The sequence below is a fragment of the Ambystoma mexicanum genome, chromosome 3q, assembly GCF_040938575.1.
Source record: "Ambystoma mexicanum isolate Mex_15411 chromosome 3q, UKY_AmexF1_1, whole genome shotgun sequence".
In the NCBI taxonomy this organism is placed as follows: domain Eukaryota; kingdom Metazoa; phylum Chordata; class Amphibia; order Caudata; family Ambystomatidae; genus Ambystoma; species Ambystoma mexicanum.
The window spans coordinates 888,465,041-888,491,348 of record NC_090926.1 but is presented as its reverse complement, the minus strand read 5'-3'; the positions used below and the strand labels follow the sequence as shown (position 1 = coordinate 888,491,348).

At 48.3% G+C, this 26,308-nt stretch overlaps 1 protein-coding gene across 6 annotated transcripts in view; it reads left to right on the top strand.

Moving 5' to 3' along the window:
• Nucleotides 1-26,308, top strand: part of BPTF (bromodomain PHD finger transcription factor) — a 2,119,711-nt gene that overhangs the window by 439,622 nt on the left and 1,653,781 nt on the right. For all 6 annotated transcript variants that reach the window (XM_069655028.1, XM_069655026.1, XM_069655024.1 and 3 more), the window contains exon 9: nt 24,504-24,635. In XM_069655028.1, the coding sequence (XP_069511129.1) occupies nt 24,504-24,635 (132 nt within the window). The remainder of the gene's footprint in view (nt 1-24,503; nt 24,636-26,308) is intronic.

Genomic DNA, 26,308 nt, shown 5'->3' with positions numbered 1-26,308 from the left:
GAAGAGAAGCCTTTCCTGGTACGGATAGCCTAAAGGACTGATCATTTTCCCCATAACAAAATGATAGAAAGGCAAGTGGAGTGAAGCTGAAGGCTTCACTTTCTGTAAAAAGTCAGGACGTGTACAAAAAGCAAAATGTTTGGGGGTCCATAGAATATGGAGGGAAAGTTGCCGAAAGAGAAATCTTTCCTAACCACCACCAGTTTTTGCACCTTCCATGCTGCTACATTAAGAGCTCTAAGCAGACCGCATTTAGTAGGTTGCTGGTCACGTGACCAGGCCCCGCCACTGAACTGCTCCTCCCACCACCTATTTCAACAGTCCTATGCATCCTCGTTACCAGTGTCCTTGGTAAAGTATGGACGAGAAGGAACGCTCCTATTTGTGCCTGTTCAGGCTTGATGGAGCCAGGGCCAGACTGCTATCCTGCATTCCACCTACAAAGTAGTCGCTACTGCTACTTCTCACCAAACTACCTCACCATGTGTCTCGTCCCTTCACAGCCCATCTCCACTCTGGCTAGGGTTCGAATGGCTAAGTGCTCTGGACAGCCACGGCAAGCTACCCTAGCGAACCTCTACAATATCGCCCTTGCCCCCACCCAACACCCACGGACCACATGGACCACATGGACACGCTCTCATGTTGATCAATGCTTGCCCAGCAGTGACTTGGGCTGCAGAGAAGCCTCATCTCTTACAACAACTTTGATGCCCTGTTCATCACTGACAAATGGTTTACCCCATCCTCCCTGTTGGGGAGAATTCTCAGAAATGTGCTAATTCCCTCTACCTTAGAGACCCCCAGCAGCTTTGCTGGATTTTGCCGACTTGTTTTTTTTAAACCTGGAGAGAGTGAGACCCTTTTCCCCTCTCTCTCATGTATTTTAATGTGATTTTGTACCCTTTTTCTTTTGTTTGTGGAGTCTAACAAATTCCATAGGCATTATCTTTTGCATTGTGTCACACAGCACCTTCAGTGCAGTGACACAGGGAAGTCTTTCAGATTTCCCAAAGGTTTAAATACCTTCTCTGGGATAAACTACTGTTTCCTAGAGCAGTAAAGTGAAATTGACTTCACTTACGTTTGTAACTTTCTAGACCCAACACACACTATCTTACTATTGGGTGTTCGAGGGGTTACTTAGTATCCCCTTTGTATAGCTTCTCATGTAACATTTTTGTGTTATCCTTTTCTCACTGAATGGATTGTGGCAGTGGTTTACATTTTACTACCATTATGAGATATTTCTGCGGGCAGCGTTCGCAGCCACGGTAAAGCACCCCATGGTGCTATTTTTGTCAAAATGGCCCCGGTCTTCTATTTTCGTCATTTCTTTGTGGAAAGGTTCTTGAGATTTACTCTGTGTGCCAAACCAGGTTTAGTCCCTTTATTCAGTTTGCCTTTGGTGGGATTCACGAGTGAAGCCCGCCTCTGGCTCCAGGGTGTCTGGCGGGGGCAGGAAGCAAGGGATGTGCCTGAAACTCCCTGTGCTTTGTCTCCTAGGAGACAGGAATGCACTCTTAGGTGATTGGCCGGCTGGATGTCCGGCAAGAATAGCCACCCTGCTGGGTTACTGACAGCTAGACTGGAATGAATGGGAGCAAGCTGCATAAGAGTTGAGGCTTTTTGGCTTGGAAGGCAGATCCGATCACTTGACGAGGGAATCCGAAGAAGAGGACGCCTGCTGCAACTCCTGGACCATTGGTTGGCCCGGTGAAGCCCTGCTCCAAAATCATATCGACAGAGAGCGCCTGCAAGGACAACTTCTCCCTTTGAGTTGGTAGGACCAATCAACTCCAACGTAAGCCACCTGGAGATCCTCTCAAAGCTGGTCGAGTATCCCCTGCAGTAACTGCTGGAACTGGATAGCCAGGGAGAGGAACACCAGTTTGTGTGCATTTCTTTTAAGCTGGCCAAGAGCTCCCGGAAGATCCTCTGGACTTCCAGGAAGCAGGACTGACCGAGCCTGAGCCCCCTCAACAGAGTGCGGGACACCAGAAGCCAGGAAAGCCCATCTCGACAGCCAGAAACCACAGTGTTGCTATTTGCGGTAGACACGAGGAGCTGAAACACTGAACAGTCACTTGTTTGAAGTTTGCCGGTTGCGAGCGGTGACCGTCCCATTGAGGTGCAGGAGTCCCCAGAAGTCCTCCCTCTTGTCCCCTCGAATGAGGCCCAGGAACAGCGAGATCTGCAGAACTGCTCAGGAACAGAAGTCATCTTCTGCATTTATTCAACCTAAAGGTACTGTGAGAACTTACCTCTTGTTGTGTAGCCACTTGTCCTTTTGGAGACTTGCTTTTGGTTGCATGTGTAGAGTTGCTTGCAGCTTCTTTACTTCACAAGGCTAATCAGCTTGTGGCCCTACTTTGATTTTCTTCTATTCTACAAAGACATTTTAAACATTGGAAAAGACTTTCTACTTACCTGCAAGAAGAGCTTCAGTTCACCTTGACTTTTGCTAACTTAACATTGGCTGGCCTGGCTCCCTGAATGACTCTTCGCTCTTCTGCATGTGTTTGCCTTCCATCCAGGAAAGGGTTAACTAACTTTGCATTGGGGGGTTGTTTTGAAAGTACTTACCTACTTGAGAATAACTGTATGAATACTTGTTTTATTCTGAACTCTTCTCTTTAACACCACTCCCAAGAATATTCCAAATGCAACAGTGCTATATTAATGCCAACAGCACTCTAGCTATTGAAATCACCTGAGGGTGTAGGTAGTGCCTGTGTGACATCCCAAATGGGTATGTGCTGATTTAGGAAACTAAGAGTGTGTATTTTTGGAGTTTTTGGGTTGCTTTATTTTGCTCCCTTCTGAAGAAGTCTTATTATAACTGACTGGTAATAAATTAATAATTGTTTACTCAAGAAGCGTTTATTTGAATAGTTGTCACTGTGAATCTGTGTAACTCCCCTACAGCTCACATTGACCCCTCTTGAGAGAAGCTTGGCTGCTCCACACGCTACCAACCTGTGTAGTACAGACTTATACCAAAGGTTGGGTTTCTATTGCCAGGAGGTCAGGGTTGTGTAGTGCACCCAAAGGGTACTGCATACAAATCTTGCCCAACGCTCCCCCATGTTTGACGACATCCTACCCCAAGGCTATGGCATGCAACATGCTGACTGGCAAGAAAGGGCGGAGTGGCAATAATCCACTTGAGCGATTGGCCATAACAGGCACGTTTGAATCACTTGCTTGTCAGTTACCTTTATCGCATAAGGAATCCATCACCTTCCACCTCATTTACAGACCACCTCACAGGAGTGACTTTCATTGATGTCATCTGCACCTTATTCTCCTCTGCCAATAGTTAGTCTTAGTCTTCATACATCCCTCCACCCCCCCCCCCTCACCTGTGCAGATCCTATCCCACTTGACTGGTCTGACCATGTCACCATCCCACCACCGGTCACCCACTCGACTACAGCCCACACCGGCCTGTCTAAACACCCCCTACTCAACAACAATCATTCAAAACCTTCCTGGTCAATGTGCTACAAGCAATCTTTGCAGTCTTCCCCGCCACAGGGAATTCCTTCAGCCTCCTAGAATTAATGAACACCTCTACTATGAAACTGATGGACCCTCGCTATCCCCTAAAAACCAAACCATTGGCCTCTTGGTTCACCCCTAATCTCACCTCCAACAAATGCTTAATCGGAGAAAGGCGGAACAAAAACTGTAATCCTGGATACCTCACCAACCTCCAGTCTTTCTGCTCCAACTGCAAGATTCTGAATACTGAGGCCAAAGTTGCTTACTACTCCACCACCATCACGGCAGCCTCTAACAGGAGCAAAGCCCTCTTTGAAGAAGTAAAGCATTGTGCCAATACCTCGCCACGATCCTGAGGTACCAACAGCTATGGATAAATTGAATGTAATTAACTCAACACATTTTTGTATTGAATAAATGGACAAAATCTGAGAGACCATTGAATTGCTCCTACAGCATTAGCGCCCCTGCACACACACTGCTGCTCTGAACCGAATTCTCTGTTCCCCAGATCTAGTGATTAGATTGCCTGCCTCATACCTTCGTCATACTCGGACGATATCATTCCGTCCTCCGTCATTAAACAATTGGACGGGCTCGGTGTTCCATGCAGTCTTCAGCATCATTAACGCCTCACTCACAGAAAGGTCTGTTAAGTACGTGTTTCCAAAGTCCATTTGGCACAAGACTTTTCTCTTGTTTTTAGGTCCCCAGTTCTAATATAGGCTTGTACTACTCAAGGTTGGTAGAGTGGCATAGCAGCCAGGCTTATCTTAGATGGAGGAATGTGAGCTGTAAATCCGTACACAGAAATCAGAACATACTTCGACCCAAAGAAACACTTCCAAGTTGGTCTTCGTAAAAGTTCAGGGGCTTAGAAGAAGCCTTCCTGGAAGGGCACAGGCTGCTAGAAATGGGGAATTCCAGCGAGATTCATCAACGGCAAGGCAATGCACTTAAAGGTGGTCGAAGTACCCTGGATATTGAGATGCTGCAGCATGGGAAGGTCTCAGGATGTCAGGGACAGCTCAGATCGAAGCGTGTATTGAGGCTGCTTATGCCCACCAGCCGAGAGGAGGAAGTCATCCTTGGTGGAGCTTCCCTGTTGATTAAAAAAGGGAGTCAGCAGCGGCACTTCAGCTATGCTTCTGCGGTTATTGGAAGTGCTGAAGGTGTCTCTGGTCATCTTCCTTGGAGCTTAATTTCCAGTGGTTGACTTATACTTTTGTCCAAAAAGCCTTGCCTCTTAAGCAGTTCAAACTGGTTCCAGCCAGGTGTGCCTTCAGACAAAGGCCATACAGCTTTCCGGCTTCTCCCTCACTTCCTGCCTCAGCAGACACTGGAACTTTAGCAGGCTTCACAAACGGATCATGCCAAAGGCAAACCTCAGAGGACCCACCCCACCTAGAATGGTAGAAGAATGGCCACGAAGGGAACACACAAAGGAAAAATTGCAATAAAAGGCGACTGAGGTCATTATGGGAAAATAGTCACCCATGGGTGCTGTACTGCAGCTGTAAAAATAGCCTGCGAGTAACTAACACAAAAATGATAGAAAAGTATCCACTGCCACCGGCCATTTAGGTTTGTCTGTTAATGTAAGTATAAAGTTACAGGAGCAGTGGGAAAGGAGTTGCTCTGTAGCCCCCCAGCATTCCACATAAGTGCTGATCCCACAGAAAGATAGGCAAGTAAGATAAAAATATTCTACTATCCTTGAATAGAAGTTCTCATGGAAATGTAATGAGTAATAAAAAGGGAAGCCCCAGGGGCTCCCCAGCAACACTGCACACAGGGTCCTGTGGGTTGCAATTATTTATTACAGATGCCTGTAGTGAAATACCTGGAGGAACGCATAACTCATTTAAAAGTAAAAAGAACTGCAGTGGCAGAAAAAATAGGATTCCCATCTCGAAGTAAAAAAAAAAAATGAGGGCGTGGCAAAATGTCCTACCCACCCACGAGAATAAAGCAAACAAATTCCTGAAGTCCAGCAAAAGTGCTGGGTAGTCTCTCAGGTGAGGAGAATTGGAACAGAAATGAAAATTCTGACTAACACTGTCGCTCCCGAGTACCCTCAAGACTGGTCTTGTACGACCTCTTTTGAAAAAAGCCAACCCTATATCCTAACGACATGGCCAGCTACCAGCCTATTATGAACATCCAGTTTATTAGCAAAATCTTGGAAAAAGTAGTCGCTACACAACTACATGCCAGAATCTGAACAACTTCACCTCCTAAATGATCCTCAGGGTTTTGGCCCATGTGTAGTATTGAGACAGCCACAATCTATGAGCTGGGCGATGCCCTATTCCAGTAATATTTCTTTCATTTGATTATCTTATGGGCAGACTTTAAGAATAGGATTGAACAACTCTCTGCTTTGGTCAATCCTTGGAACATTGGTGTATTACTGTAGGGTTGTCAAGAGGCTAAAGAGACTTGAGACTAGATTAGAAGATATTTTTCGGCCACTGCGTTTTGAAAAGTTCATTTATAGCGCACAGTGTCCCAAGAGGGGCGAGGACGTCTATAGATAAGGCTTTCTTTTTTTATGATGGTGATTCATAACCTGAGAGCCATTGGTTTTGTTAGACCGTCCTACTTGTATTTTTATATACAAATCACTTTTTAGCTTTTACTCTAGATCCCTTAGTTATTTAGCCCATCCCCAAATTAGGAGTAAATAAAGATCTGTTGAACTAGATTATAGGTTCGAGGGGATTGGGTCCTCCGACGTTTTCCATATCTATGACAGGTAATCACCACAGCGGAGCTGCTTCGGAAACTTTTTTCTGCGTGCTGCGTCGATGACGTCGATGCGCCGTCGTCGAGGACCTCCTCCGACGTCATCCGATGTGATAAGTAGGACGCACGACGCCCGTAGCCTCAGTTCCGTTTTTTCCGCGAACGTGTTGCTTCGTGAATCTCGGTTAACGCCTCGACTCTTTGGAGTTCTGGTCTTCTCGGTTCTTCGAACCTGTTCGGTTTTGTGAGATAATCCTTTGTATGAAGATGTCTTCTACTTAGTCTTCGACCCCGCGTCCGGGCTTCAAGAAGTGCGGGGAGTGTGGGTCCAAGATGTCGGTGACAGACTCGCACGACGCCTGCCTCTGGTGCCTCGGGGAGGCCCACGACACGGATGACTGTATCGACTGCCAGTCGCTCACGTCCAAAGCTTTACGAGAACGTAAGAAGAAGTTGTCGGTAGGTCGGGTGTCCAAGCCCCGGAAGTCGAAGTCTGCGGGGCTTTAGACGGATGATTCGAGAGGTGACTCTCCGCGTCATCGTCGGAAGTCTCGTGGGTCTCCTTCTAGGAGTCGGTCTCGCCACTCCTCGGCCTCTTCGAGGCATTCTCGGAAGCGCCAACAGCGGCCGTCTTCCAGGTACTCTTCTGAGGACTCTGCCCGGCACGTCGCTTACCCCACCAGCCGTGCGACGCCGGAGGAATGGGCTTCCTTCGGGAAGAAAATGCTGGCTATTCTCGAGTCGCTGGGTACTAAGCCGTCTGCGCCCCCGAGTGGGGTCGGCCGTAAGAGGTCAAGAGACACCGCTCGCAAGAGTGGTCGGCACGAATCACGGGAGAGGTCCCGTTCGGACAAGGGGACTCGTTCTCGACGTACCCGTTCCAGGTCCCGGTCCTCGACGCGTTGGAGACCGTGTGCACCTGTGATGTCTTCAAGGAAGACATCGACATCTGAGGCGTCGAGGGCGTCGACAGGCTTTCTCGAGGCTCCGGCTCCGAGGAAGTCGTCGAAGTCGTCGACGCTCAGGTCGTCGAAGGACACGCTCGGAGCTCCGGCTTCGAGGACTGTGTCGATGCCGTCGATGCTGGCGGCGCTGCATCTGACGTCGACGCCGATTTACTCGACGCCGATCCTCTTGGCGCCGATGCCTGTTCTCTCGACGCCGGCGCCGATTCACTCGACGCCCTCGATGCGTTTCGAGACCGGGTTGTCGGAGGTACCTCGTGGCACGGGGGAACCCCTTAGGAAGGCTCTGGTTAAGAGCAAGCACTCTCGGGTGCCTTCTTTTCGCCACCTGGAATATATTTCGGAGGTGGATGAGGATTCTGATGGCCCGGTTCCTAGTAGGGTTCCAGATTTAAATGGTCTCGGGCCATAGTCAGTTTGACGATTTGAGGCAGTCACTGCATGATGCCAGTGGACTGGACAACTCTCCGGAGGTGGAGTTTTGTAGGCCTGAGCCTGGCTCTCATGCCGATTCCTCGTACCGGCGCCTTATGGCTAGGGTTTCCGAGTACTTGGGATGGTCTGCTCCCCCAGGGGAGTTTGTGCAGGATGATCTCACGGACATCCTTGATGTTGGTCCCCCAACTGACCCGGTACTGCCGTTTCATATGGCTCTACAGAGAAGGGTGGCGGCGGCTTGGACTGCTCTGGAGAGTCTCCCGGCGGTGGGCAGGTCCTTGTCGCGAAAATACCATCCAGCCAGTAGCGACCCCTGCTACTTGACCAGGCACCCCACTCCGGAGAGTTCGGTGGTGCAGGCGGCCACGGCCCCGGCAAAGCAGGCGTCGTACCCTACCATCCCTCCTGATAGGGATGACAAACGTTTTGATGGCTGGGCGAAGAAAGTGTTTTCTTCTGGTGGTATGGTGCTTCAGGCGGCCAACTCCATTTGTGCCTTGTCTCTTTTCACACACACTCTGTGGAACTGTTGCATTAGCGGCTGAACATATTCCCGAAGGGGACGAACGGGATGGTTTCCTTGCTATGGTCCAGGATGTTAAGGATGCCATGTGTGAGTCCGTTCAGTCGGGTTTGGACATGGCTGTGCGTCAGCATGTCCATGGCGGCGAGCACCGTGATACGCAGGTTTGCGTGGTTGCGGAAGTCGGGGTTTACTCCTGATGTGCAGTCCCGGCTCCTCAACATGCCCTTTGACGGTGAACACCTTTTTGGCAGCCAGGCTGACGAGAGCCTTGAGAGGTTGCAGACCTCCAAAGCTGCAGCGAAGTCGTTGGGCGCTGCAGTTCGCCAACCTCCGCCTTTTCGTCCTAGGGGACAGCAATGGAGGGGTGGTTCCTTTCGCTATTACTTGCCCTTCAGTAAAGCGAGAGGAGCTGGCAGTCAAAGAGGCCAACGCAGGGGTACCAGAGGTGGACGACAGGGTACCCGTGGTGCCAAGGCCGCTCGGGCAGTTGCCTCTTTGCCCTCCGGTAACGCCGCAGCCGCTACCACTCAGTCATGAGGCCATGTCCCATGGTTCGCCGGTTGGGGGAAGGCTGGCGCAGCATCTTGTAGAGAGGCGTGCCATTACTTCAGATGTGTGGGTTCTGGAGATCATAACCCACGGCTACTGTCGTCCCTTTCGGCAGAGGCCTCGCGACAATCCACCGGGGAACCTCTCTTTGCAGAGTCCAGATCCGCTCCTTGCGCAGGAAATTCAAGCCCTGCTGGAGAAAGGCGCCATAGAAATGGTGCCTGTAGCGGAGAGGAACAAGGGATGGTATTCCCCTTATTTTTTGATTTGAAAGAAAGACGGAGGATTGAGACCCATCATGGACTTGCGCGGTTTGAACAAACTCCTCAGGAAGGACAAGTTCAAGATGGTTACTCTCAAGTCCTCCAGGCCCTTCAGCTTCAGGACTGGTTGGTGTCTCTCGACCTCAAGGATGCTTACTTCCATGTGCCGATCCATCCCAAGCACAAGAAGTACCTGAGGTTCGCGGTTGGCGACTCCCACTTTCAGTTTCGGGTCCTGCCGTTCGGATTGACCTCTGCCCCGAGGGTTTTCACCAAGCTCATGGTGGTGGTGGCAGCGCATCTCAGGCAAGGGGGATTCACGTCTACCCCTACCTGGACGATTGGTTGATCAAGGGGAGCTCTCCCGAGCAAGTCCTAGATCATCTGTCCGTCACCTGCCACTCCCTTCACAGGCTGGGCTTTTCCCTCAATTTAAAGAAGTCCCATTTGACGCCAACACAGCGGCTCCAGTACATCGGAGCAGTGCTCGACACTTCCCTGGGACGGTGTTTTCCTCCCCAGGTGAGGGCTCTTCACATTCAGCAGATAGTGCAGAAGTTTCAGCATGCCCAGATGCTCTCAGCGTTCGAGTTCTTGAGGTTGCTCGTCTTCATGGCATCCTGCGTTCTTCTGGTGCCAGAGGCTCGCCTGCGGATTAGATCTTTGCAGTGGGCACTCAAGATGCAATGGTCGCAGTCCTCCGGCAGGATGTCGGACCCGGTTCAGGTGCCGCCCTAGGTCGCCTGGGACCTTCTGTGGTGGGCCGATGAAGGGGGCTCCATTTTGGCTTCCCTGGCTGGAGGTGACGATCGTGACGGATGCATCCCTCACGGGATGGGGAGCTCATGCCAACGAGCTGACAGTCAGCGGTCGTTGGTCTCCGTCGGAGTCCAGACTCCATATCAATCTGTTGGAGCTGAGGGCCGTCAGGCTAGCCCTGAAGGCTTTTCTGCCGACTGTGCGAGGAAAGAATGTCCTGATCCTGACGGACAACACAGTGGACATGCACTACCTCAACAAAAAGGGGGGGGGCTGGGTCACTTCCTCTGTGCAGGGAGGCGATGCAGCTCGAGTTCTGGGCCATCCAGCAGGAGGTTTCGATCTCGGCAGTTCATCTGGCCGGAGACGAAAACGAGACGGCGGACGCTCTGAGCAGGCAGAGCACGATCTCTCACAAGTGGGAGTTGGCTCAGGAGATTCTCCTGGAGATCTTCGCCCTTTGGGGGACCCCTCAAGTGGATCTCTTCGCCTCCAGTGTCAACCGGAAGTGCGAGAATGTTCTGCTCGCGGGAATTTCCTCCAAAAGGAGCCTTAGGAGACGCGTTTGTGGTGGAGTGGTCATTCCCGCTGCTGTATGCGTTTCCTCCAGTCTCCGTCATCCCGCAAGTGCTGCGGAGGTTACGGAAGTTCGGTTCCCGGATGATCCTCATTGCTCCGGCGTGGGCTCGGAGGACGTGGTGCCAGGACCTTCTCGACTTGTCCATCTGCCCTCCACGTCGTCTTCCCTACCGAGACGATCTGCTCTCACGGGAGGGGGTGGTCGGGTTCTCCATCCAGAGGTCAGATCCCTCAACCTTCACGCTTGGCTTCTGAAAGGTTGAGGTATAAGGGTTGGGACCTCCCTGAAGACGTGATGGAGGTGTTGCTCTTGGCCCGACGGCCAGCAACTAAGTCTCTGTACCGTTGCCGTTGGCTTAAGTTCTGCGACTGGTGCAGAGTTCAGAATGTGGATCCTTTTGCATGTGACATCCCCATGGTTCTTTCCTTTTTACTTTCTTTGGCCCACAGGGGCTTGCAAGTGGGTACCATCAAAGGTTACCTGGCGGCGCTGTCCATCTTTAAGCGCTCGTCTGAAGAGTGTTCCTACTTTAAAATCCCTTTAATTTCACAGTTTCTGAAATGTCTCACTAATGTGTTCCCTCCGTCACCTTTCCTGGTGCCCGGTTGGGATTTAAACCTTGTTCTTAAGTTTCTTATGGGTGCTCCATTTGAGCCTTTGCATTCTTGCCCTTTGAGGCTGTTGACTCTGAAAACTGTTTTTGGTTGCGGTTACTTCCGCTCGCAGAGTGAGTGAGTTACACACACTTTCAGTTAAGCCACCCTTCACTGTATTTCACAAGGACAGGGTTGTCCTTAGAGTTCTTCCTTCTTTCCTTCCGAAGGTGGTTTCGGAATTACATTTGGCCCAGAAGGTTGTTTTTCCGGCATTCTATCCTCCTCCGCATCCTGTTAAGGAAGAGGAGAGGCTCCATATGCTTGATCCTAGGAGAGCTTTAAGCTTTTATGTTTCACGCATGTCCCGGGTCAGAGTGGACGATCAACTCTTTATTGGTTATGCTGGAAAGCGTTTGGGACAGGCTGTGACGAAACATACTTTGTCTCGCTGGATTATTTTTGCCATCTCGGAGTGTTACCGCTTGGCGGGTAAGGACCCGCCGGCTGGCTTGCGGGCCCATTCTACCAGGGGTGTGGCTGCATCTACTGCCCTGCAGAGGGTTGTTCCTATTCGCAACATCTGTGATGTAACCACCTGGGCTTCTGTACATACATTTGTACGCCACTATTCCCTCGATTCCATCCGAGGACAGGATCTGGCCTTTGGCAAGGCGGTCCTTTGCTCTGCTATTTGATTGGCAATTCTAAATTTTTAATCTAAATTCTTTCCCTCCTCCTTGCTCTGGTACTGCTTTGGGAGTCTGTCATAGATATGGAATACGTCGGAAGACCCTATCCCCTCGAAGAACAAGTTACTTTCTTACCTGGTAACGTTCTTTCGATGGGATGGTCCGACGACGTATTCCATATCGCTCCCTCCCTGCCTTCCCCGCTGCAGAATTTCTTTTGCGATTGCAGCTTACGTTCCGCAAGGCTTTGTGTCTGACTGACAGTTGACTAATGTCACATGTTCTGGGGGAAAAAACTACAACTGAGGCTACGGGCGTCGTGCGTCCTACTTATCACATCGGATGACGTCGGAGGTCCTCGACGACGGCGCATCGACGTCATCGACGCATGACGCAGACGCCGAAAAAAGTTTCCAAAGCAGCACAGCTGTGGTGATTACCTGTCATAGATATGGAATACGTCGTTGGACCATCCCATCGAAAGAACGTTACCAGGTAAGAAAGTAACTTGTTCTTTGCTGTGTATCAATGTCACGAGCTTGCCACTATAGTAACATTGACTATGTTTGTGCTGCTTTTGTAGTTGGTTGGCACAATTCTCTGGGGCCTCTTCATTGAGTTTGCTTTGTAGGGATTATACACTCTTCAGGAATTATATCCCTGTACTACTTTTGCTGAATGCTTCAGCCAGATCTTTCCATGTCTTTTGACTTGCCCAAAGCTTGTTCCTCTGATATGACATCATAAGTTGCAACAAGTAAGATAATTTAATCTGGGGTATTGTTGATTCCTGTTGTTGCAGTTGTTTGTTGTGGCGTTGGTGGGATTTACTCATAGATTTCAATTGGTTTGCTTTTTTGCCTGCCAAGATGCATAGTTAATCATTGTTAAGTAGTCATCGTGGTAGAGCAGCGAATGTGTACAGAGCTAATGTCTCGCGCAAATCTATTCTCTCTACATGCTCCAAGCTTGGAGCACCCCGATTGGGTAAACCATCATCCCACATTTCACCAGCCGGTTGCAAAGGCCAGTGTCTAAGGCATGCTGTCTTTGTCTCAGCCGGTCTCTGCCGATCAAGTTTTTACCCTGCTCGACGGGGCCTCATCACGCTCAGTTGCACTGATGGTAAGCCAAGCTACTGCCTCTTAGGGAACAAACCGGTAAGCCTTTGTACTGTATCACTATCTCGCACTACACGTGTAAAACAAGCTGTCAGCCGCTCTTCATCTTTGCCCACCCGTTGCTATCGCCTTACAGACTTGGTCTCACTGCGTCCACTCTAATTACACCATGCGCAATAAAGCCACGCTCTATCCACACTCCTACTTAGATTTATGCAAGCTATTTGACGTGGATGCAAATCTGACTGTGCAATCAAGATATCCACCCTCCTGACCTGTTAAGAGACTTCAATTCAGCACTCCAACTCCAAAGTCAATGCCTAGTCTTGGAAGCCCTTATTTATATATTTCATAACAAGTTCATAGATTTGGATGATAAATCATTGTTGGAAAGCTAAGAATCTTAGCTTTAAAGTGAAAGTTAAATCTTGTTCCTAGCACGTATGGTTCAAAAGATAGACAATTTAGTGGAGGTAGATTCTCAGGAATAAAGTAAGATTCAAATGACAAATGACACTTTCACAGGTTTGAAATCACAGAATGGACACACAATTTCTATGCAGTTCTAAATAGGTGGAAATGGTTTGAATTAGATTATTTTAAACCAGCGGTCTGGTCTGGGTCTGGTCTGCGGTTGGGATACAGCTCTGCCTTCTGGGTCTGGTACTGGCACCGCGGTCTGGTCCAGAAGCGAACAGCACAGCCCGGCTGTTTTATTATGATGTGCCCCTTGGAAGTCTGGGGTAAAATCAGTTTGCAAAATTGTAAGGCCAGCTGAGAATACTTTTAGCTTGCAGTAGGCCTTCTGCTTCAAAGGTCTGGAATCTATCTGGAGTCTAGGTTCTGGATATGGTCCTTCTGGATATTGTCTGGTCCGGCAAAGTGCTTTGCAAGAAAGTGGAAAGAGCAGTCTCTACCTGGGTCTCAGTGGCTCTTTTTATGTCTTTTGAAAGTGGGTGGGAAGGCTGACTTTCTATGCCCAACCCTCTGAGGATCCTGATAGGCTATAGGATTCTCTGTCGCCTGACTGGGGAACTGAATTGTGAGTCATCCGGCATCCTTTTCATGGCATACAGAAAGAACACTCCCCTTGTCACTTTGCACACAAATCTATTTTTGATCCAAATGCATATTTATCTATGTACAATTCTTCTAATATTATATGTCCAGTTAACATATTTTCTGTAGCACCAAACCATCCGATCCCTGTCTTTGTAAGATGTTGTGTCCACTTCTGACAGAATTCTGCCCTTTTCATCCAGAACACAACCTCTAAACTTTTCCAGAATTTACACAAATGTGCGCAAGGAATATGGGCATCAGATGAGGAAGTGTCTGATTTTTAACATACATACATTTGGAGTAATACCCTATTTTCCGCTACTACCCCCAGAACATACCACAGAGTCCTAACACCTCTTAAAATGTGCTCAGAGAAATCACAGGAATCATGATATTATTGATATAATGTTGACAATTATGTACTATGAATTACCCATCTTTCTAAAATTATGCTATTGCCCAGAGGGGTGTGGTTTCCCAAAGCACATGGGGAATTTCTGGTTTGTCCACTTCCTCCCAGCTCAGCTGGCTCACAGAGGCAGTCACCCTCCCATTTCCTTCCAAGAGAAAGCCATTTACGACCCCCTGATTTAGAAATTGCTTGGAGCAAAGGGAAGTTCATTGTTCTGTTTCCCTGCTCCCAGGTACTCCTCCCCTGATTCAATCAGAGTGGTGTATTCTCGTTTTGGTGGTGCAGCAGAAGGCAGGCCAGGCCTGTGAATGCAGTTGCTGGGCAAGTTTCAACTCCTGTCGGGGGTAGTTGCCGGGCAGAATTCAGTCCCTTTAAACCAGGCTTCAGCCAAAGTTCACTTTTGTTCCCATTTTTCTTCATTCAAATCAAGCTTACAATTTTGACACATGCAGCTAGAACGCTGATTCTAAGTTCAAAACTATGAGATTTAAACAGTTGTAACCTATGTGACACTCAAAAGTAGGTCACTCATTTATTTTAAACATTTCGATTTTAGTGGCTTTAAATCCCCTTTCACTTAAGCTGCTGACATCCACAGCTCAGCCAGTTTTGTTATGAACATTATTTTAGGTTCTTCATCTTTCCAGATTTTGTATGCACACAAGACTTCATTTTACCAGACGTCTGCTGGTGTTCAGTAAGATTTTGGAATATCTTGCAATGTTTGAAATAGGCATTTTGAGCTTGCATTCTGTCAGGGCTCCAGCTTCCAGGCTCAGGAGTGGCACGAACCTACCATCCCCTCCCGGGTCTTGGTGCCTACAAGTTTAGACTTACACAAGCCTCCGTGACCCCGGCGGGGAAAGAGGGTTAGGGTCTCGTTGGTTGGATGGGTTCCGTAGCAAGGGTAACCGGAAAGAGGACTAGGAAAGGGGAGGTGGACAGGGAAGGGGACATAGGATAACATAGGATAACGCAATACAATATTTGCACATTCACAGCATGCACAATTCCCCCCCACACTCCACAACGAAGGCTAGAGCCAGAAAGAGACTTATCTCAATGGGTGAGTGCTGGCCTCCTGCCTGCGCACTCTCCGGTCCAGAATCCGGAGCAGTGTTATTGCTGAAAAGAGAGTGGGAATTACTGACTGCGTGTTACCTCACACACTGCACCTTACATTCACACACGCTCACACAAGTGGTTAATTGCACCCTAAACATGCTTTAGGTGCGTCATGCTCAGGTAGTTAGGCACGTGCTTCTGCCCAGATTATCCCCTTCACGAGCGCGCTACAGCCGCGCGTCTATTGGTGGCCAAAGTAGTTGTTCTACTAAGAGTGTTCCTGCGAAGCAAAAGCTCATGTTGTGCGTCACTTTTCAGGAAGCCACGTATTAATAAGAGCGTTCTCTTCCTGTAGGTTAACTTGCAGCAGTTAGTGGGTTAATACATGCACAGCTACGCGCTGCGTGACTCCTAAGACTGCGCGTACTTCGGGTTGCAGAAACTACTGCACTGATAATCAGGACGTTTTCACTTAGCTTTGCCAGAGCAGGGGGACATGAGAATCTTGGGCTGAGCCCCCTGCGCGTGCCCACGACCGCAGCTGCTGATAAAATCACTTGACTCTCTACGATGCGCTACAGCGCTGCGCGCCTTCCCCGGGGTCTGGTTGGTCTGCCTATGGCTTGCGGCACTTATCTGAATTAGATGAGGGGCCCGGGTGAAGGATGGCTGGGGCGTGGCCCCTCGTTCGCTTGACCTTGCTTGGAGCTCCATAGAACGCGTCTTCACTCGTTGCCGTTCTGAGCACAAGCCCCGTGCTCTTGTTGATCTTGTGCGCATGCCCGCAGGTGCCCCACCCGACGTGGGCGGTGAGGAGTAGTTCTTGGCCCGGGGGTGCTTGGGAAATGTAGTTTGTAGGCCGATTCTCCTGCAGAAAGCACATAGGAGCCTTTTGTAAGGCAGGACCCTACTTACAGAAGCATGTTTCTTGGTGGTGCTGGCTACCAGTAGTCTCTGCCCCTTTCCCAGTGCTAAGCTACCATGATTGTTGCCTTGTCCCATGACACATTCAGAGAAACAAAGGTGATTTCAAAGCACCTTTTGAGGTAACAGGCACTGCTGTTTTTCCTTTGGCACCACGTTTTACTCATGGTGCTTCTGGCCCATCACGCTCGCACTGGTGGGTGGCGGGTCAGGCGACCATTTGGGTGTGTGCAAAAACTGCACGGTTTTCCTGGATTCTGGTGCAAATGTGGGCTTTTCGGCCTTCTTGGATTTTCTAAGCCCACAGCACCAAATGTTGTAGCTTAATAATTCAAACGTGGGTCAAGACACCTGACAGACCTTATCTGTGCAGTCAATATGGCGCAGCTGATGTTGCCCCCAGTTCATGCTGGGCGCGGCTTTACCACTCACTGTACGCTGCTTTCTTATTTGATTTACTTCCTGCCTCTGTCATTGCTCATTTCTAGTACCTTATACAATGATTATTCGAACATTACTCAGTTCTGCCTTTCGTTCTTGATAGGATCTCATTAATTGATGGTTCTAGTTTGAGATGGGTCTGTTTTGAGCTCCCCATACAATATAATAACAAGACTAGAGAGCTGACCAACATCCTGTTTAACAATCGCCCTAGGAATTTCCTTGGCTGCAATGTTGACACGTTCAGGTCCATCATATTAGCATGAATTTCCAATACGCTGAAGTTCAATAAGTAATGTGTTTATTTCATTATCCTCCATGTTTACCTCTTTAAAGCGGTTTGCATGATGGTACTTGGCTCTTGTATCCCTGCCATGCCCTATGTCTGTTCAGATCTATGGTCAAGTACTAGCAATGTTAGTGTGCAAGTGCACTGCGAGTTTTATGACTACTTAACCTCCACTAACCTTCAAAGCTCTCTTCTGGTGTTCAAGTGCTTCATTGACTCCAAGAGCTCAGAATGAAATGTTAGTTTTCCTCACAACCCAGTTTCCTTTTTCAAACACTTAGCATATTGCAGGATCTGACTCTTTTCACAGCTCTTGAAGAGATAGTATGCCATAATTTCAGAGTAATTGCAAAATTGTAATGCAAAGATTTGCACAGTGATTGCTTCATTGGATGCATTTTGTAGTCCTGTTACTACATCGAACAAACCTTTTCACATGCAAAAAAAAAATCACCATTGTCATGTTAATCATGCATCCTTTTTGATGTTGAGTAAGACTCTTGAACATTGTCAAGTGCCTTAATTTGACCAGGTATTACATTTCTCCAAGGTTGCTAGCAGGTCTTTAATATGGCAGCACTTGAAATATTTGGTTTGTAATTCTTCCACATTATTAATAATTTCTGCACATGGATGCTTCTTGAGGGACGCCTGCAGATAGCGGGCATGCAGTGCATCAAGTGTGTGTGCAACATTTCAAATAAGTTAACCTGTGATTAGTTATGTTATGGAAATTTGTTAAGTGCTCGTTTACCCTAGGGCATCATGGCGCTGAAAAGGAGAGAGACCAGCAAAACCTACAGACATATAATCCTAAAACAGATATGTTTTCAGTGCCTTTCTAAACGCAAGATGGTTCACCAATTTTTTCAAAAACAGCGGGAAGGCCATTAGTACCTGGGACATACATGTAAGTTAGTCCCCATTTAACCTCCAGCATTCTTAGTTTTTTAAAGTTCTTCAGTCCATAGGGAGACATAAGCTGCCAACTAGCCCCTCAGCTAGGCATTGCAATTTTTATATTCCACTACTGTGCAGAGAAATAGCAACTTTGTTAATGTCAGCTGCCGAAAGGGTAGAATCTGAGTGAATAGTGCAACCTACTGTAAGGTATAAGAGCTTGATCTTCTAAGATCATGGACTGCTGGTTCTTTGTCTAAATCCTGCCTATTAAAGGCTGCATTCCCAAAAGACTGCTTTTTTAGGCCGATATGGTGCAACCTTCCAAGAGCGGGATTGATGTAGTGTGTCCCATGCGACCACATGACCCCCTACCCCAATCTACAACAAAATGACAAGGCTTTTCTTTTAATCTGAGGGTAACATCCCTTTTTCTCTCACCCTTCTTCTCGTGCCACAAACATTGCATGATCACAACTCACATATGCACTACTTACCTTCTCTCTGCACTGGCCTCTTCCTTCTTCCAGACTGCTTGTCCGCCTCTGTCGTTACTCATGTTAAGAGGTCTTCCCATTCATACTCCTTGAGGAACCAGAGGCTTGAGTGGCAGGTAAAATTAACTTTCGAAGGGATTGTGTCCTCCGACTTATTCCTCATCTTAGATATCTCCATCCAGCTCTGCTGGCCTCGGAAATTTTTTTCTCTAGAGGGCGCTGCGCGTCGACGTCCTCCGAGTCGATGTCCCTCGACAGCCGCCGTATCGACGTCATCCTGCCTATAAACGCCGCGCGCAGCGTCCGTTGCTCAGTTCCGTTTTTCCGCGCTTACTCAGTGCCTCGGAATACCGTTGCTCAGTTTTTGTCAGGTTTAATCTATTTACCTCTAGTTATTCGATCCGTACTCGATGGCTTCTTCGTCGCAACCGACAACTCGTCGATCCGGCTTCAAAAAATGCTGAGATTGTGGGAAAAAGATGTTGCTGACTGACCCTCACAGAGTTTGTGGTGTTTGGGAGCTGAACACCATTGTTCGGAGTGCGAGGACTGTATGTCCATGACAGCTAAGGCCCTGAAGGAGCGTAGGGGGAAGCTGGAGAAAGGTAAGACTTTTAAAGCTTCTTCTTCGTCGACGAAGTCGAGACATTCGTCTCCTCGTCACCATTCGCGTTCCAGGTCTCGGAGTGGGTCCCATCACTCCTCGAGATCGAAGCACTCGAAGAGGAGACGTCGAAGATCCCCTTCTCCGTCTTCCTCTTCCTCTGTTTCACCAAAAAGAATCCCTTGCCCCACGAAACATAGTTCCCGGGCTGAATGGGAGGAATTCCGCAAAAATATGATGAGCGTCTTCGAGAAAGCGGCCTCGACCCCCTCGAAGTCTGCCGAGAGCGATGCTCTGGTCGAAAGACCCGAAGGTCAAAAACGCCGCGAGTCGCAGTACCCGGCGAAGGAAACCTCTCGAGCGCGTCTCGAACCCTCAAGTAGGACTATGACCTCCAAACCTTCCTCGAAGGTTCCGTCGACGCCGTCGACTAAGGTTCCGTCGACGCCGAGGTCGGTGTCTTTGACGCCGTTATCGAAGGGACCTTCGACACACGGGTCTGTCAACTCGACGCCAGCTTCGACACCGGCGTCGACGCCAAGAAAAGTCACGGTCACGACACACCCAGTGACTATCCCCAGGTCCTCGATGACGATGGCTTCGAGATTGTCGAGTAGAATCCCAATTCTGTCTAGGTCATCGAGGCCTCAGCCTTTGCTTTCGACGCCACGCTCGAAGCCTTCAACGTCGGCCGATTATGACAAGTTCGGCACCCTCTGCCTTGGAAATGGGATTTACACCCTTTATGAGTTCAGAACAATTGAGAACTATGTCCTCAATTATGGAAGAGGGTGAATTGTCTGAACAGGAAGACACATTTGAGTTGCAGGGACCTGTAACCCCAATTAGAGAGGAATTTTCCTCTGAAGAACGCAGCTTAAAGGATCTTCATGATTCCTTACATGAGGCAAGTGGGTTAGACACTTCCCCTGAGGTGGAGTTTGCTAGGCCAGACCCGGGGGAGCATGCTGAAACCCCCTATAGAGCCTTATTGGCCAGGATCACAGAGTTTATGGGGTGGTCTGCACCTTCACAATCTTTCCAACAAGATGACCTCACGGATATTCTTGACAAGGGCCCACAGGAGGCTCCTGTGGTGCCTTTTCATAAAGCTCTTCAGAGGAAGATTATGACGAAGTGGGAAACCCCAGATGTCGCCCCGGCAGTAAATAAAAAATTGTCTACAAAATATAGGGTATCCTCTACAGGCCCGGAGTTTTTGTCAAAACACCCATCCCCAGAAAGTCTGGTGGTACAGGCAGCATCCTCTACCGATGTTCAAGACAGCTTATCCTACCGTCCCACAGGACAGGGACGATAAAAAATATGATGCTATGGCAAAGAAAGTTTTTTTCGGCATGTAGCATGGCGTTAAAATCTGTTAATGCTACTTGCACCCTTGCTAGATTCAGCCATACACTTTGGGAGTGTGCTTCTACAGTGGCTGACTGCATCCCGGAGGGAGAAGAAAGGGAGGCGTTCCTGAATATCATACAGGACGGTAAAGACGCTATGTGCGAATCCCTTCAGACGGGCATTGATTCGGCTGACAGTATCAGCAGAGCAATGGCGGCAATTACAACAACCAGGAGATTCGCTTGGTTGAGAAAGTCTGGTTTTGCCCCTGATGTGCAAGCCAGGCTCTTGAACATGCCATTCGATGGCTCTTCTTTGTTCGGAAAAAAGGCGGATGACAGTTTAGAGAAACTGCAAACTTCAAAAGCAGCAGCAAAATCCCTAGGCACTGCAATCCGTCAGACACCTTTTCGTCCCACAGGAACCTCTGCGAGGAGCAAGTCCTTTCGCTTCTACTCCGCATTCGGAAGAGGTAGAGGACGTCCGGCTCAAAGGGGACAAAAAAGAACTACCCGAGGTGGACTGGGTAGATATTCAAAAGCCGCAGCAACAGCAGGTGCCTCTTTACCATCGGCATCCGCATCAGCCGCTCCAAAACCACTCTGAGGACTTCCCTCACAGGACACCTGTAGGAGGCAGGTTGACTCAACATCTGGCGGAATGGCAGGCTATCATGTCAGATGCTTGGGCATTGGAAACAGTTGCCCAAGGTTACTGCCTGCCTCTTCTACGCATACCTCAGAGTCATCCACCGGGGATCAGCTCTCAGAAAGCTCCAGATCCGCTCCTCTTGCAGGAAATTTTCGACCTGCTAGAGAAAGGTGCCATAGAACCGGTACCTGTAGCGGAGAGGAACAAGGGCTGGTACTCCCCTTATTTTCTCATTCCAAAGAAAGACAGAGGACTGAGACCCATCTTGGACTTGCGAGAATTGAACAAATTCCTCAGGAAAGACAAATTCAAGATGGTCACTCTTTCTGAGATCCTCCAGGCCCTTCAGTTCCAGGACTGGTTGGTATCTCTGGACCTTCAGGATGCTTATTTCCATGTGCCTATCCATCTCAAACACAGGAAATACCTGAGGTTCGCAATTGGCAACTCTCACTATCAATTTCGAGTGCTGCCATTTGGGCTGACCTCCGCCCCGAGGGTCTTCACCAAGTTAATGTTGGTAGTGGCGGCAAGTCTAAGGAGGGAAAGGATTCACGTCTACCCCTACCTGGAGGATTGGTTGATCAGGGCTGTCTCGTCGGAACAAGCTCAGATCCAGCTAAATCACGTGTGCCACTCCCTTCACAAACTGGGCTTCTCCCTCAATTTAAAGAAGTCACAAATGATACCATCACAGAGACTCCAGTTCATAGGAGCGATCCTGGACACTTCCCTGGGAAAAGCCTCGCCACCAGAGGTGAGGGCTCAAGATATTCTACAGATGGTTACCAAGTTCCAAGATGCCCAACGTCTCCCAGCCTTCGATTTTTTGAGGTTGCTAGGCCTCATGGCATCCTGCATTTTCCTAGTGCCAGAGGCTCGCCTGAGAATGAGATCCCTCCAGTGGGCACTGAGGTCACAATTCTCAGGGAGAATGACAGATCTTCTTCAGGTTCCCGACAGGGTGGCTCGAGACCTTCAGTGGTGGGCCTGTCAGGAGAACATTCTGAAAGGAGAACAGTTTTGGCAACCCTGGTCGGGGATAACAGTAGTCACGGATTCCTCACTCACGGGGTGGGGAGCCCACGCCAACGACTTGACCATCAGCTGTCGTTGGTCTCCATCGGAGTCCAGACTACATATCAACCTGTTAGAGCTGAGAGCCATCAGACCTGCGCTGAAGGCATTCCTGCCAGCTGTACAAGGGAAAAACGTCCTGATAATGACGGACAACACAGTGGCCATGCATTACCTCAACAAAAGAGGAGGCGTAGGATCACTACCCCTGTGCAGAGTGGCGATGCAGCTCTGGTTTTGGGCAATCCAAGAAGGAATCTCTCTATCGGCAGTTCACCTAGCCGGAGAGAAGAACTTGACAGCGGACGCTCTGAGCAGGCAGATCAGTCTCCCACGAGTGGGAACTAGCTCAGGAAGTCCTTCAAGAGATCTTCGCCCTTTGGGGAACCCCTCAGGTGGATCTGTTCGCCACCAGCGTCAACAGGAAATGCGATCTGTTCTGCTCAAGGGAATTTCCCCCGAGAGGAGCTCTGGGAGACACGTTCATAGTGGAATGGGAGTTTCCGCTTCTGTACGCGTTCCCACCGGTCCCTGTCATTCCTCAACTGATCAGGAGGTTGAGAAGATTCCGGAGAACCATGATTCTAATTGCCCCAGATTGGGCCAGGAGAACGTGGTACCCGGACCTTCTAGACTTGTCCATCTGCCCTCCAATTCGACTTCCTCTCAGAGAACCTACTCTCACAGAAGGGAGGTCAGGTTCTCCATCCAGACATCAAAACCCTCAACCTTCACGCTTGGCTTCTGAAAGGTTGAGGTACAAGGATTGGGACCTCCCTGATGTTATGGAGGTGTTGCTTTCGGCAAGGAGGCCAGCAACAAAGTCTTTATACCGCTGCCGTTGGAACAGATTTTGCAGCTGGTGTAGAGAACAGAATATCGACACTTTTTCATGTGGTACACCAATGGTTTTGTCCTTCCTTCTATATTTGGCGAATTCAGGCCTTCAAGTTGGCACCATCAAGGGCTATCTCGCAGCGCTATCCATCTTTAAGCGCACTGCGGAAGAACCATCCTATTTCAAGTTACCCTTGGTAATACAGTTTCTAAAGGGGTTAACCAATGTTTATCCCCCAAGACCATTCCAAGTTCCCCTATGGGATTTAAACTTAGTACTAACTTTCCTGATGGGCACACCCTTCGAACCACTCCATTCTTGTTCGCTAAGATTCCTTACCCTTAAAACTGTTTTATTAATAGCACTTACATCTGCTAGAAGGGTGAGCGAATTACAAGCTCTTTCTTGTAAACCCCATCACACAATATTTCACAAAGACAAAGTTGTCCTGCAAGTGAAGCCTAATTTCCTCCCAAAGGTGGTTTCTGAATTCCATATCACTCAGAAGATTACCCTACCATCTTTCTATCCTCCTCCTCATCCGGGGAAAGAGGAAGAGAGGTTACACAGGCTAGACCCTAGAAGGGCTTTAAGTTTTTACATCAGTAGACTAGCCAGGATAAGACAGGCAGACCAGCTGTTTGTAGGTTACACAGGTCACAAGCTGGGGTTACCAATAACTAAGCAGACCATTTCCAGATGGATCATTCTAGCCATTCTGGAATGTTATAAACTGGCAGGGAAAGAGCCCCCTCAAAACCTTAGGGCTCATTCGACCAGAGGTATTGCAGCTTCATCGGCCCTCAAAAGAGGCGTGCCGGTTAAAGACATCTGTGCGGCCGCTACATGGTCGTCTGTCCATACCTTTACACGATTTTACAATTTGGATTCCTCCTCCAGTCAAGAGACTAGGTTTGGAAGGGCTGTACTGCATTCTATTCATCAATAGAAGACAGCGTGAAGTCAGTACTCTCTCCTCCAATAATAGAATACTGCTATGGGAGCCTATCTAAGATGAGGAATACGTCGGAGGACACAATCCCTTCGAAGAACAAGTTACTTCTTACCTTGTAACGTTCTTTCGACAGGATGTTCCTCCGACGTATTCCTCATCGACCCTCCCATCCATCCCCGCAGTTCTACTTCCCTTGTTGTTGCAGCTTACGCTCCTTCAGGGTGATTAGTCTAGTCCAGAAAGTATTATTGTGGGCTACAAAACGGAACTGAGCAACGGACGCTGCGCGCGGCCTTTATAGGCAGGATGACGTCGATATGGCGACTGTCGAGGGACATCGACTCGGAGGACGTCGACGCGCAGCGCCCTCTAGAGAAAAAATTTTACGAGGCCAGCAGAACTGGAAGGAGATATCTAAGATGAGGAATACGTCGGAGGAACATCCCGTCGAAAGAACGTTACAAGGTAAGAAGTAACTTGTTTTTCTGGTCATAGTGTGCTTCAGCTCAACAATGCTCATTTTGTTTTACTGGTTACCTCACTAATGGTCGGCTGCTGTCGCAACAAATTGGGACGCTGAATTCTGACCCGATCATAGCATCTCTGTATTTTTATGTAACATGCTGTGAATTTGCTGTTTCCTTTTTTTTGCAAAAGTGGTTTCCCACTGAAATCTGTAATTTCTTTCTAGGTCAAACTGGATTAAAGCTGTTCAGATGTGTAGTAAGCCTAGAGAATTTGCATTGGCACTTGCAATATTAGAGTGTGCAATTAAACCTGTGGTCATGCTGCCAATCTGGCGGGATTCTCTTGGACATACGAGGTAAGTGAAATTTAGTGAAATGTTGCAAAATGTGTTTCCAGTTCAGACTGAATTATTTTTTGTTTCCTTTACATAGAGCACACGTTGATATGTTAGTTGGTGGCTAGATGGATTGACACTTGATGTCCCAGAATGTTCTCAATAAGGAGTCAATTAATAGCATGGCTTCTGAATTTTACCCTTGGAATCCAAATCTGAGAAAAATATTTATGTAAGACGTTTCAAAGTAGTTCTGCCTCAGTTTCACTGGTTGACTCTTTAGTATTTCGGTTGTATTCTTTTTTTCTGGCCTTGTTACTCCTAGATATCTGCGCCTGTTGCCTTTCTTGAGTTGTAACGTTGAATTGCAAGCCCTCCAGCTGACCTGTGGAAAATGCCAAAAGGGTTCTAATTTCCCATGTTGGAGGGGTTTCACTAAGACTGCCTAAGTCTCGAATCGCTGTAGTTGTACTGAGCAGGGTAAACCAGCCCAGAGAAACAAAAATCTAGAAATGAGAATAGGCATTTGGGATTTGAGGCTTTGCACAACTTGTTCTACTTTTGCTGTTTGGGAGAGTTTTGTAGCTGGTATGGCTTAGAAACACTGACTGGCAGGGTTTCATGAATCCTGAATGCATGTCTTCACCACAAACACCTCCTTTTTCCAAGCAAGGGTTAAAGCTGGCTTACATTTGTTAATTGCCAAGCTTACATCCTCAACTCTATCCTTATCACCTTGTCTATGGTGCTTTAGATAGTCTGGAAGCCATTTGATCATTTCGGACATGGTATGGGATCTCTTTATCCTCATTAGTTAAGGTGATACCATGTAACTGACAGAAGAAGATATATGATTGAATATTTGTGTCGAGCAACACCCATTGTTGATTTAGGTTGTTTAAATTATGTATATTTTTGTTATCTTTTGATTGAAATCTCGATGGTCCGCTCATGCCTGGACAACAGTTAGAGCAAATATCAACAGTGCTACATCAAAACTTCATTTTTACAAATACAGAAACCCACCCCCCCTAACAATGGAAGAACAAAAAGAGAAGGGGAAAAATAAATCACAGGATTGAGATCGGCATCATCATAGTAAACTCAATATTAAGTGGTCAGTATCCCTTCCCCTCTTGCGAGTGCACTCTCTCCTGAAGTATGACACTAAAGACTCCACCAGCAAGCAACCACTCAACCCATTGACTAATCTAGAGCTAGGTGTTTAATTGCGGCCTAAAGAACATGTGTTCTTTCACTGTTGAAATCCAGCAAGGTGGCCCAGGAGGATCATTTGCCCATTTGGTCCGATAAAATTGCCACCCATTTCTCCATTGCGATTATTTCCCATATTTTCACCCAACAGTATGATAGGCATGGGCCTTATGGAATCTTCCAGAATCTAGCACAGTTTTTTCTCGCAGCAACTAACAAATGTGATGTGTGAGGTCTGCTCTAGGAACAGACGTAGGCAAGGTGTCGTCTTCCGGGACATCCCCCAGGACCAGGGTCATAGGACACATTGGGAGTAGTTTGCCTGGTATATCTTGAATTTCTGAGTGGATCTCCTCCCAATAGGACTGCATGGTCATTCAATACCACTACATATGAGCGAAGTCCCCTAGTTGGCCGTGTCCATGCCAGCAGTGATTTGAATATTCTGTACGGATCACGTGCAACCTCTGGGGGTGTTC